Raw genomic sequence first — 14,176 nt, 5'->3', positions numbered from 1 at the left:
CATAATTTCCATAAATGATTTGCAGAGGGGACTCAGAAGGCTATTTATATGAAAGTTAAAGTCACCAATGATCAGAATGTTATCTACACTAGCTGACAAGTTAGAGATGAACGCACCAAATTCATCTAAGAATTCAGAATATGGGCCAGGAGGCCTATATACAGTGACAAAGTAATACGGCTGATTTTTATTCTTCACATCACAAGGGATGTGACTAAATGTATATGCTGGTGGGCAGGCCTCATTTAAGGGGAGGACAGTTGCAGGTTTAAGCCAGATTTCACATAATCCAATCATATCTAATGCCGCATTCACACCGGGCGCGGCACGAGCAACAGCAGCGACAGTTTGCCATGTAATCCCTATGGAACGACGCGTTTTGGCACCAAGCCACGCAGCGCGAGCGATGGACGTGAATGAAGCGAAGCGGGGAAGCAATTTTGAGCGATTTGCACGTTTGTGGCGCTATATTGCGTCACGTCACATCGCGTTGCCCTCCTCCCCAAGTTGAAAAATCTGAACTTTTTCGTCTTGTCGCCCCACAATGACCAATCAGGGACTGAATATGTAGTGACGTGGAGATGTCTGGAGTTTGACTGAGTTGGATGTGAACATGTCCTGTCTCTGGTAGCCAGCATGTGAGCAGGACTTATGTCCCCTTTTGTCCTTTGTTTCACATTATGGACAGAGTTTTTGGAGCGAGCAGCAGCCTCACAGCAGGGGGAGCGGAGTTTTATTTTTTTACGTGGGCGCAGCGAGCGAATCGTCCGTGAAGATTATTTTATTAATTACTACATAGATGTATAATGAAGCAAATGGTGACTGGTTTCTAAACACAATTATGACAGAGTTTTTGGAGCGAGCAGCAGCCCCGCAGCAGGGGGCGCGGAGGTTTTTTTTTTATTGTTTACATGTGTGCGCGTGAACGGGATAGGAGTAGACCCGACCATTATATCGGCCGGCCAATATTATTGACTGATATAAGCCCTTTTCAAAGTACTCACTATCGGCCGAAATTTTGCCGATAGAATGCCAATAATTTCTCATAAACAGAACAGTTACTGAAATAATGTTTGTGTCGGCAATGTAAAATGTCCTTGCACCGTTTGTCCAGTAGATGGAGCTCTGACTCCATTCAACTGAGAGCTGCTTACACCCCTGTTTAAATGTGTTCATTACCCGCCCCCGCAGTTCCCCGTCACACTGCACTGATCGTCTGACAAAAGCATACAAGTAAGTTTATAAGGATGTTGTTTGTAACAACTGTGCGATTACATTCACCCCACATTTCTCCCGTTTCAGTTCACTCAGTTGATTAACTCAGTTTATGTAGTAATGTGCTTCATTGCGTCGGTCACGCTTTTTATTAAGCCCACGTTGTGTAGACCTTATTTCTAGCATGAAAAACCTTCGTTTACTGCTAAGAGGTTGAAACATTCTGATTCACTGGTCGTCCGGAAGGGAATTACTGCCGTTCGCCATTAACCCTCTGGGGCCAACACTGTCGTATACGATGGCTGGGACCAAGCTTTACTAAATAGTAAATAACTTTTTAATGATATGAGATAGAAACTTACTCTTTTTTTTTTGCTGAAAAGTTAACTCTGCGGACTTTTGATCCAACGTCGGCCATCTTGGTACTCCTCATAGAAGATGTGTGATGACGTGCGCAATGTAAAAGAATACTGAAAGTTGCCTTTATTTTTTTCCTTATTTGTGGCGGATGTGTGGATGGTGCCCTTAGCAATTACCTATCAGCTGTGCCGGCACCAAGCGGCTCCCTCCTGGATAGTTGAGTTTCTCATGCTGTCCAGAAGTGTAAGACCAGATACCGGACACTCATCACTCATCTTCAACCACTTATCCCAGATCGGGTCGCGGGGCAACAGTGCCAGCAGGGGAACCCAGACTTCCCTTTCCAGGGCCACATTGACCACCTCTGACTAGGGGATCCCGAGGCGTCCCCAGGCCAGTGTGGAGATATAATCTCTCCACCTAGTCCTGGGTCACCCCGGGGTCACCTCCCAGATGGACGTGCCTGGAACGCCTCCTTAGGGAGGCGCCCAGGGGGCATCCTTACCAGATGCCCGAACCACCCCAGCTGGCTCATTTCAATGTGAAGGAGCAGCGACTCTACTCCGAGCTCCCCACAGATGACCGAGCTTCTCACCCTATCTCTAAAGGAGACACCAGCCACCCTCCTAAGGAAGCCCATTTTGGCCGCTCGTACCCGCGATCTAGTTCTTTTGGTCATGACCCAACCCTGATGACCATAGGTGAGAGTAGAAACGAAGATTGAGCAGTAGGTCGAGAGCTTCACCTTTTGGCTCAGCTCCCTTTTCGTCACAACAGTACGGTAGAGCGAATGCAACACCGCCCCTGCTGCGCCGATTCTCCAGCCAATCTCACGTTCCATTGTCCCCTCACTCATGAACAAGTCCCCGAGGTAGTTGAACTCCTACACTTGGGGCAAGACCTCATTCCCTACCCGGAGTAGGCAATCCATTGGTTTCCTACTGAGAACAATGGCCTCAGATTTAGAGGTGCTGATCCTCATCCCAGCTGCTTCACACTCGGCTGTGAACCGATCCACTGAGTGTTGGAGGTCACAGGCCGATGAAGACAACAGGACCACATCATCTGCAAAAAGCAGTAATGAGACGCTGAGCCCACCAAACTGGAAACCCTCCTCCCCCCGACTACGCCTCAATATCCTGTCCATGAATATCACAAACAGGACTGGTGACAAGGCACAGCCCTGGATGAGGCCAACCACCACCAGAAACAAGTCTGACTTACTGCCGAGCATCCAAACACAGCTCTCACTTTGTGAGTACAGAGATTGGATGGCCCTGAGAAGGGACCCCCTCACTCCATACTCCCGCAACACCTCCCACAGTATCTCTCGGGGTACCCAATCATATGCCTTCTCCAAGTCCATAAAACACATGTAGCCTGGGTGGGCATACTCCCAGGCCCCCTCCAGGATCCTTGTGAGAGTGAAGAGCTGGTTGGTTGTTCCACGACCAGGATGGAATCCGCATTGTTCCTCTTCAATCAGAGGTTTGACTATCGGCCGAACCCTCCTTTCCAGCACCCTGAAGTAGACTTTACCAGGGAGGCTGATTAGTGTGATGCCCCTGTAGTTGGCACACTCTCTGGTTCCCTTTTTAAATATGGGGACCACCACCCCACTTTGCCACCCCTTAGGCACTGTCCCAGACCTCAGTGCAATGTTCATTTCTGTTGTTTGTATCTGTGTTCTTATTCTTTCAGTCATTACCAAAAGCTCATGACCATAAGTGAGGACAGGAGAGTAACTCGATGGGTACATTGAGTCTCATCTTCCGGTTCAGCTCCATCTTCACCAAGATGGTCCGGTGCAGTGTCTGAAAAACATCAGACTCTGCCCCAATCCATCTATTGAGCTTACGCTCCAATTTACTCCCACTTGTGAACAAGACCCCAAGATACTTCATCTTGGCGGCACAGTGGCTTAGTGGTTAGCACCGATGCCTCACAAAATTCACCAGCGGGTTTCCTCCTTTCTCTGCCCCTGAGCAAGGCAGTGTCTCCACATCTGGAGTTGGTCCCCAGGTGCCAGACTGTGGCTGCACACTGCCCCTGGTGGTTGGATTGTGTCTAACTGTAATTTGGACTATTAAATACAGAGGACAGATTTCATTGTATATATGTACAATGACAATAAAGGCTCTATTCATTCATTCATTATTAACTCCTCCACTTGGGGCAGTAACCCTCCGCTGACCCTGAGGGGACAATCCACCGTTTTCCAACAGAGGACCGTGGTCTCAGATTTGGTGGTGCTGATTCTCATTCAAGTTGCTTCACACTCGGCCTCAAAGCTGCTCAGTGCACATCAGAGGTCACTGCCTGATGAAGCCAAAGGAACCACATCATCTGCAAAAAAAAAAAAAAAAAAATACAGCTGCAACTCTGAGGTCACCAAACCTCCGCTCCATGACTGGGCTTTGAAATCTCATCCATGAACATTACCAACAGGATTGGTGACATGGAACAGGTCTGATGTAATGCCAAGGATGTGGACTTGGCTCCTACTTTGTTCGTATAGAGACCCGATTGTGCGTTCCAGTGGTTCTGGTACCCTGTACTTCCACAGTGCCCCCACAGGACACTGCAAGAGAGCCAGTCATACACCTTTTCCAAGTCCACAAAAACACATGTAGATTGGTTGGTCACAGTCTGACAGTTTAATAGACTTTAACTGTTATTCAACGACAATAATTTATGATAAATTTTGTCCAAATATAAGCGCCATCTTTGATCCACATCAGCTCCACACTTTACATTAAACACTCACAACCTTCAGTTTGCCATCAAGGTCACATAAGGTCAAAGGTCATGGGACCAATAGAAAAGTAATAAATGTTTTAATATTAGTAAATAGTGACTATGTCCATTCACATGCCCCATAAGCAGACCCTAAAACTGACCTTGACCTGTGGACTCAATTTCAAACATTTTTTTTTTCAAAATTGACTGATGTTCTTGGTGGGCACTCGGTCAGCCCACCAAGTTTAGCCCAAACCAGATTAAAACTGTCTGGAAATGGACACACAGGACCAAAAGTGGTCCTAAGGAAGCTAACGGGACGATTACGATACAAATAAGACATTTTTCATATTTTTGTTCTGTAATTACGACCTGACAGAGTCGATGGTGTGATTCCCGGTGCCTACGTGCTGCACATTTAGCACCGGTAGTGTCCGTCTGGACCTAGATCTCAGCCTCGTCACAACAATCAGAAAGATGTTATTATCTACAGAAACTCTCCTTTTCAAAAACAACAAAAAGCTGTGCATTAAACTGCAAAACATCTGAAATACACAAAGAAGAGTATCTGTTTTTTTTCCCAATATATATTTTTCTTGCTGTCAGACCAAAAACTTTGTGGCCATTAAACCAGCGCCCCCTGTTGGTTGCATGTAGTCCGGCGCCCTCATGTGGTGCGTTGGTGGAGTTACACCTCAAACACTCAAGGATGCATTTTATTTTTTGATCATGTTTCCAAATCCTGTTCTGATCCAGGTCAGATCTAATCTAATGAGATAATCAATTGATCCAGCGATCGATGAAGAATTTGACATCAGATCAAAGCAGAAAATGAAAAAGTGTTTCAGAACAAAAACCTCATTAATAATTCAACAAAACCAGCAGGGGGCGCTGTCCGCCGGCGGGTTCTGAAGGTGGATTTCAGAAACGGGCTCGGAGCGGAACCGGTCCAGCTGCAGGCGGCTCGGTACCTTCATGGACTTGATGGCCTGGAACGCGTCCTGAACCGAGCGGATCTCGTCGTAAACCGTCTGTTGAGGCAGAAGCAGCTGGTTCAGGACCTGCAGGGAACCGGACCGGTATCGGATCGCTTCCAGCGTCATGACCGAAACCAAAGCCGGGATCTGGATAATGTGGATCGTCTGGACCGGGTTCGGGGTGCGCGCACACGCACTCTCACTCCTTTCTCTGCCGTAAAGAAAAGGCAGGGGGAGGAGCTATCCAGGCGGAAGTGATCGCCCTGTAGGCCACGCCTACTCATTACGAAGGCGAGGACTGTATCCCATGATGCTTCACTCCCAGCAAGGTTTTTTTTTTTTTTTTTAAACAAAGAAACATTTAAAAAAAAAAAATCTGCTTCAGAATTCTGTTTCTTTAAAAGGTTTAAGATTTATTCTACAGCAGTTAAAAGATAAAAATCCATAATATTCAGTTTTAATTTCTGGTTATATTTGATCAAAAATCGCATAAAACTGAATAAAAAAATGATTTTCAAATGTGAAATTACACATACCACCACTTTAGTTTAAAAATGTATATTATCCCAGCATCTTTAACCAATAAACTAAAGTTGGAAACATCTCTCTCTCTCTCTCTCTCACACACACACACACACACACACACACACACACACACACACACACACACACACACACACACACACACACACACACACACACACACACACACACACACACACACACACACACACACACACACACTCTTCAGGCGATGACGTCACAGAACACAGATGAAATCACTTTATTTCGTAAAATATGATGATCCCAGTAAACACTTAAATTAACATCCCGTTGTTTATGTTTGCTGTCAAAACAAACAACGTTCACATCACGTGATTCTTAACACCAGAAAACAACTACCTTTCACAATAAAGCTCTTTACACTGATTAAATGTTTTATTCTGGAAGTCCTCGCTGCAGTTTATTCATGTCATCAGTTCGCCCAGAAAAACATATTTAACACAAAAGAAGAAAGTCCACAGAGAGTCTCCAATCCTGGTCCAACCCTGGTCCTCAGGGATCCAACCTGCAGGTTTTCCATCCGCCCCCCCGGCACAAGAGCTGATTTAGTGTTGTGCTCCAGAGGCCATCAGCTGTGAGGGAGCAGGTGGACGGACGCTGTGCAGGTCAGGGGTTCCGACCCACACCCAAAATAAAGAAGACAAACCCTTCAACAAACAATTCCACAAATGAAGCCAGTCAGCAAACACAGCAAAGTGTCTGAAGGAAAAATAGAGTGGGCACAAAAGTGACACCTGAGGGACGCCACCCAGAGCCCTGAAGCAGCTCAAAGCCTTGGTGGCTGTGACTGAAGAGGTTTTCTACACCAGTCACAGTTTGACAGTAGAATGGAACACAAAGACAAGAAACACCAAAGCTTTTCAGACTTTGGACAAGACTACAGGTTGTTCTGCGTCTCCTCAGTCACAGTACACCCCCCACCCATATACACACAAATACCTAAACCGCACCCTGCGGTCTGCCATGCTGAGTCAATATGATTGTGTTTAATTCAAATCACAAACTGGAGCCGCATGATTAAGATGCAGAAACTGAAGATCTTCGGGTGATATGACATCAAAGGAAGGAACTGTAACCAGGAACCGTGACCCCGGAACCGCACGGTGAGGGACATTTGCTGTGATGACTTTATTCATGGAGCTGTGACATTCAGCAGACAATCCAGTTGGACCACTGAGCAGTTTCAAACCAGAACCAAGGACACTTCCAGAAGTTAGATGTTCCGTAGCAGCACATCCTCTTCCAAGTGATGCGATCCAGTATTTTGGATTTTATACATTTATTTCATTTTCCTCATGTTTTAAAGACTTTCTGATCTTAAATCCAAAAGATATCTGAAACTTCAGTTTAATCTGATCTCAAAATAGGAGAAGCGGTTTGAACCAAACCACCACAGTGCTCCGTGTTGCCATGTCTGCTCATTATAAGCCACCTGAGTTTCTGATTTGTAAAGTTCGGAACATTTTGAGAGTTGTGGGTTTTTTTCCTGTCACTCCTGCACCTCATTAACATTCTGATATTTGGCAGAAACCTTCAGCCTCAAACTGCACACGTAGGTTTCTATTTAATGCTGAAGACAAAACTTTAAAGAACAATGTTCAAATCAGTTTAGAGGGAAAAACTTGAAGTACGCAAAGAAATGTGAAACCTGGGCTCCTGGAGTCATTTAGAAACATCACTGATTGGATTCATTTAATTATTGCCCACCAGAAAATGCCGCTGTCACAGCAGGTGAAAGGTCAATGCAGTCACATGACCAGGGGCACGTGACTGTGACACCATCATCAGTTCCATCGGGCTGTCAGATCGAGGCCTCTAACTTCCAGCAAACATTTGAGCAATGATGCCTTAAAGGTCTTGTTTTTTAATTCCTGTATCACAGCCCTCCAAATGAGCAGATTACTGTAATCTGGGAATGCTGGAGCAGAGAGATTCCATTAATCTTATTACATGCATACAATGTGGGAAAAGGATTAAAAATGCCTCAGCGGGCCGTGAGCCAGACTTTACAGGCACATCTGTGGTCATCTGTGGACACCAAGCAACCGAGTCAGTGTCCAGCAGCAGGGACATAATCCTACAGATCTCAATTGACAAAGTGGGAATGACGGGAATAACGATAACAAGGCAATTTCCTTTAGTGTTTGTTTCTCAGTGCAAATAATCACGGCTCACCTCGTCACATCACACCGTTTCTTAATTAGCGTCTAACACAGCATGCAGGCGTCACAGCCGTGACCACGCAGATTCATGATAAAGCTGCCTATAGACGGCGCTGTAGTGTTTTTGTGCATGTTTATTCAAGATGTGATGGAGCTCCAGCACGTCACTCTGTCATCCAGTGCGTTTCCTTTTCAACGATTCCATCTGCAGCAGAGACGAAGAAATGTTTAAACAGGTGAACATGAAACGTGCAGAGAAAAAAAACATGTGTGTGAATCTTTTCAAACTTCACCTCATTCTCCACCATCTTCAGTCTGCCCAGAGCATCCTTAGCAGCTTCCTACCAAACACAGACACACACAAAACAAGAGCTCAATGTGCACCATGGAACCGCCTCAGGCCTGGATGACAACCACACAGGCAGACAATGGCTCTGCCCCCACTTCCCCAAAGGAACCACCTATCTGCTGAAGCCAGGTGGAATGTGGACGTGTCCTTGGTCTTCTTCACCTGCTGAGGTCCTTCACACTGAGGCACCTGTGTCCTGGATCATGTCTGGAGAAACTCACCACGTGCACTAAATGTGGTATCTGATGTTCCCTGAACATGTTGGTGATCTTCCTCATCTGAGTCTCACTAAGTAACTGTTCACTGGACACAAACTCTTGGGCAGTAAACATTTCCTCACCAACAAAAACACCTCAGCTGCTGGTTTCCACAACCAAACCCAACACCCAGTCCATGAAACATGGTGCGTGTTATAACCAGAGCACATCCCTGAGGAACACCAGACTTCGCACAGCACTCACAGCACTGTGCACAGGCTGGATGTGATGTCCAGAGGTCTGTTGGGGATCCTGCAAAAATTCTGAGGATGTTCCAGAGAGCACATCAAATGTTTCTGAAACTCAAAGCCTAGTGGTCCAAGAAATCAGATCCAAGTCCATCCTGTGCTTCAAATGTAGAGCTGTCCGCCTGTGGTCAGACCTCCTAGCATGTTAATGTCGGGTATGAATGGAGCCGAGTTCACTGATCTGTATATATTACTGGATCTCTCATTGGTCCACACCACTGATCTGTATATATTACTGGATCTCTCATTGGTCCACACCAGTGATCTGTATATATTACTGGATCTCTCACTGGTCCACACCACTGATCTGTATATATTACTGGATCTCTCATTGGTCCACACCACTGATCTGTATATATTACTGGATCTCTCATTGGTCCACACCAGTGATCTGTATATATTACTGGATCTCTCATTGGTCCACACCAGTGATCTGTATATATTACTGGATCTCTCATTGGTCCACACCAGTGATCTGTATATATTACTGGATCTCTCACTGGTCCACACCAGTGATCTGTATATATTACTGGATCGCTCATTGGTCCACACCACTGATCTGTATATATTACTGGATCTCTCATTGGTCCACACCAGTGATCTGTATATATTACTGGATCTCTCACTGGTCCACACCACTGATCTGTATATATTACTGGATCTCTCATTGGTCCACACCACTGATCTGTATATATTACTGGATCTCTCACTGGTCCACACCACTGATCTGTATATATTACTGGATCTCTCATTGGTCCACACCAGTGATCTGTATATATTACTGGATCACTCATTGGTCCACACCACTGATCTGTATATATTACTGGATCTCTCACTGGTCCACACCACTGATCTGTATATATTACTGGATCTCTCATTGGTCCACACCACTGATCTGTATATATTACTGGATCTCTCACTGGTCCACACCACTGATCTGTATATATTACTGGATCACTCATTGGTCCACACCACTGATCTGTATATATTACTGGATCTCTCACTGGTCCACACCACTGATCTGTATATATTACTGGATCTCTCATTGGTCCACACCACTGATCTGTATATATTACTGGATCTCTCACTGGTCCACACCACTGATCTGTATATATTACTGGATCTCTCATTGGTCCACACCAGTGATCTGTATATATTACTGGATCTCTCATTGGTCCACACCACTGATCTGTATATATTACTGGATCTCTCATTGGTCCACACCACTGATCTGTATATATTACTGGATCTCTCATTGGTCCACACCACTGATCTGTATATATTACTGGATCTCTCACTGGTCCACACCACTGATCTGTATATATTACTGGATCTCTCATTGGTCCACACCACTGATCTGTATATATTACTGGATCTCTCACTGGTCCACACCACTGATCTGTATATATTACTGGATCGCTCATTGGTCCACACCACTGATCTGTATATATTACTGGATCTCTCATTGGTCCACACCACTGAGCTGTATATATTACTGGATCTCTCATTGGTCCACACCACTGATCTGTATATATTACTGGATCTCTCACTGGTCCACACCACTGATCTGTATATATTACTGGATCTCTCATTGGTCCACACCACTGATCTGTATATATTACTGGATCTCTCATTGGTCCACACCACTGATCTGTATATATTACTGGATCTCTCATTGGTCCACACCACTGATCTGTATATATTACTGGATCTCTCATTGGTCCACACCACTGATCTGTATATATTACTGGATCGCTCATTGGTCCACACCACTGATCTGTATATATTACTGGATCTCTCACTGGTCCACACCACTGATCTGTATATATTACTGGATCTCTCATTGGTCCAACCACTGATCTGTATATATTACTGGATCTCTCATTGGTCCACACCACTGATCTGTATATATTACTGGATCGCTCATTGGTCCAACCACTGATCTGTATATATTACTGGATCTCTCATTGGTCCACACCACTGATCTGTATATATTACTGGATCGCTCATTGGTCCAACCACTGATCTGTATATATTACTGGATCTCTCATTGGTCCAACCACTGATCTGTATATATTACTGGATCTCTCATTGGTCCACACCACTGATCTGTATATATTACTGGATCGCTCATTGGTCCAACCACTGATCTGTATATATTACTGGATCACTCATTGGTCCAACCACTGATCTGTATATATTACTGGATCTCTCATTGGTCCACACCACTGATCTGTATATATTACTGGATCTCTCATTGGTCCACACCACTGATCTGTATATATTACTGGATCGCTCATTGGTCCAACCACTGATCTGTATATATTACTGGATCGCTCATTGGTCCAACCACTGATCTGTATATATTACTGGATCTCTCAATGGTCCACACCACTGATCTGTATATATACTCAACAAAAATCTAAACGCAACACTTTTGGTTTTGCTCCCATTTTGTATGAGATGAACTCAAAGATCTAAAACTTTTTCCACATACACAATATCACCATTTCCTCAAATATTGTTCACAAACCAGTCTAAATCTGTGATAGTGAGCACTTCTCCTTTGCTGAGATAATCCATCCCACCTCACAGGTGTGCCATACCAAGATGCTGATTACACACCATGATTAGTGCACAGGTGTGCCTTAGACTGCCCACAATAAAAGGCCACTCTGAAAGGTGCAGTTTTGTTTTATTGGGGGGGATACCAGTCAGTATCTGGTGTGACCACCATTTGCCTCATGCAGTGCAACACATCTCCTTCGCATAGAGTTGATCAGGTTGTCAATTGTGGCCTGTGGAATGTTGGTCCACTCCTCTTTAATGGCTGTGCGAAGTTGCTGGATATTGGCAGGAACTGGTACACGCTGTCGTATACGCCGGTCCAGAGCATCCCAAACATGCTCAATGGGTGACATGTCCGGTGAGTATGCCGGCCATGCAAGAACTGGGACATTTTCAGCTTCCAAGAATTGTGTACAGATCCTTGCAACATGGGGCCGTGCATTATCCTGCTGCAACATGAGGTGATGTTCTTGGATGTATGGCACAACAATGGGCCTCAGGATCTCGTCACGGTATCTCTGTGCACGGTATCTGATGTTCCCTGAACATGTTGGTGATCTTCCTCATCTGAGTCTCACTACGTAACTGTTCACTGGACACAAACTCTTGGGCAGTAAACATTTCCTCACCAACAAAAACACCTCAGCTGCTGGTTTCCACAACCAAACCCAACACCCAGTCCATGAAACATGGTGCGTGTTATAACCAGAGCACATCCCTGAGGAACACCAGACTCCGCACAGCACTCACAGCACTGTGCACAGGCTGGATGTGATGTCCAGAGGTCTGTTGGGGATCCTGCAAAAATTCTGAGGATGTTCCAGAGAGCACATCAAATGTTTCTGAAACTCAAAGCCTAGTGGTCCAAGAAATCAGATCCAAGTCCATCCTGTGCTTCAAATGTAGAGCTGTCCGCCTGTGGTCAGACCTCCTAGCATGTTAATGTCGGGTATGAATGGAGCCGAGTTCACTGATCTGTATATATTACTGGATCGCTCATTGGTCCACACCACTGATCTGTATATATTACTGGATCGCTCATTGGTCCACACCACTGATCTGTATATATTACTGGATCTCTCATTGGTCCACACCACTGATCTGTATATATTACTGGATCTCTCATTGGTCCACACCACTGATCTGTATATATTACTGGATCTCTCATTGGTCCACACCACTGATCTGTATATATTACTGGATCTCTCATTGGTCCACACCACTGATCTGTATATATTACTGGATCTCTCATTGGTCCACACCACTGATCTGTATATATTACTGGATCTCTCATTGGTCCACACCACTGATCTGTATATATTACTGGATCTCTCATTGGTCCACACCACTGATCTGTATATATTACTGGATCTCTCATTGGTCCACACCACTGATCTGTATATATTACTGGATCTCTCATTGGTCCACACCACTGATCTGTATATATTACTGGATCTCTCACTGGTCCACACCACTGATCTGTATATATTACTGGATCTCTCATTGGTCCACACCACTGATCTGTATATATTACTGGATCTCTCATTGGTCCACACCACTGATCTGTATATATTACTGGATCTCTCACTGGTCCACACCACTGATCTGTATATATTACTGGATCTCTCATTGGTCCACACCACTGATCTGTATATATTACTGGATCTCTCATTGGTCCACACCACTGATCTGTATATATTACTGGATCTCTCACTGGTCCAACCACTGATCTGTATATATTACTGGATCTCCCACTGGTCCACACCACTGATCTGTATATATTACTGGATCTCTCATTGGTCCAACCACTGATCTGTATATATTACTGGATCGCTCATTGGTCCAACCACTGATCTGTATATATTACTGGATCTCTCATTGGTCCACACCACTGATCTGTATATATTACTGGATCGCTCATTGGTCCAACCACTGATCTGTATATATTACTGGATCTCTCACTGGTCCACACCACTGATCTGTATATATTACTGGATCGCTCATTGGTCCACACCACTGATCTGTATATATTACTGGATCTCTCATTGGTCCACACCACTGATCTGTATATATTACTGGATCTCTCACTGGTCCAACCACTGATCTGTATATATTACTGGATCTCTCATTGGTCCAACCACTGATCTGTATATATTACTGGATCGCTCATTGGTCCAACCACTGATCTGTATATATTACTGGATCTCTCAATGGTCCACACCACTGATCTGTATATATACTCAACAAAAATCTAAACGCAACACTTTTGGTTTTGCTCCCATTTTGTATGAGATGAACTCAAAGATCTAAAACTTTTTCCACATACACAATATCACCATTTCCTCAAATATTGTTCACAAACCAGTCTAAATCTGTGATAGTGAGCACTTCTCCTTTGCTGAGATAATCCATCCCACCTCACAGGTGTGCCATACCAAGATGCTGATTACACACCATGATTAGTGCACAGGTGTGCCTTAGACTGCCCACAATAAAAGGCCACTCTGAAAGGTGCAGTTTGTTTTATTGGGGGGGGATACCAGTCAGTATCTGGTGTGACCACCATTTGCCTCATGCAGTGCAACACATCTCCTTTGCATAGAGTTGATCAGGTTGTCAATTGTGGCCTGTGGAATGTTGGTCCACTCCTCTTCAATGGCTGTGCGAAGTTGCTGGATATTGGCAGGAACTGGTACATGCTGTCGTATATGCCGGTCCAGAGCATCCCAAACATGCT

General features: G+C 44.8%; 2 protein-coding genes across 2 annotated transcripts in view; both read right to left on the bottom strand.

The window, feature by feature from the left end:
• mri1 (methylthioribose-1-phosphate isomerase 1) overlaps positions 1–5,530 on the bottom strand; it is a 45,234-nt gene extending 39,704 nt beyond the window's left edge. Inside the window, 1 exon segment of the mRNA XM_034187818.1 lies at positions 5,286–5,530. Coding sequence (XP_034043709.1) covers positions 5,286–5,417 — 132 coding nt within the window. The 5' untranslated portion in view covers positions 5,418–5,530.
• Positions 5,531–6,059: 529 nt separating this feature from the next.
• cc2d1a (coiled-coil and C2 domain containing 1A) overlaps positions 6,060–14,176 on the bottom strand; it is a 76,738-nt gene continuing 68,621 nt past the window's right edge. The window contains exons 27-28 of the mRNA XM_034187729.1: positions 8,311–8,358; positions 6,060–8,222 (exon numbers count right to left, since the gene is read on the bottom strand). Of these exons, the coding sequence (XP_034043620.1) occupies positions 8,190–8,222; positions 8,311–8,358 (81 nt within the window). The 3' untranslated portion in view covers positions 6,060–8,189. The remainder of the gene's footprint in view (positions 8,223–8,310; positions 8,359–14,176) is intronic.

Source organism: Thalassophryne amazonica, chromosome 15 (assembly GCF_902500255.1).
Source record: "Thalassophryne amazonica chromosome 15, fThaAma1.1, whole genome shotgun sequence".
NCBI lineage: Eukaryota > Metazoa > Chordata > Actinopteri > Batrachoidiformes > Batrachoididae > Thalassophryne > Thalassophryne amazonica.
This window is presented reverse-complemented; position numbering and strand designations above follow the sequence as displayed.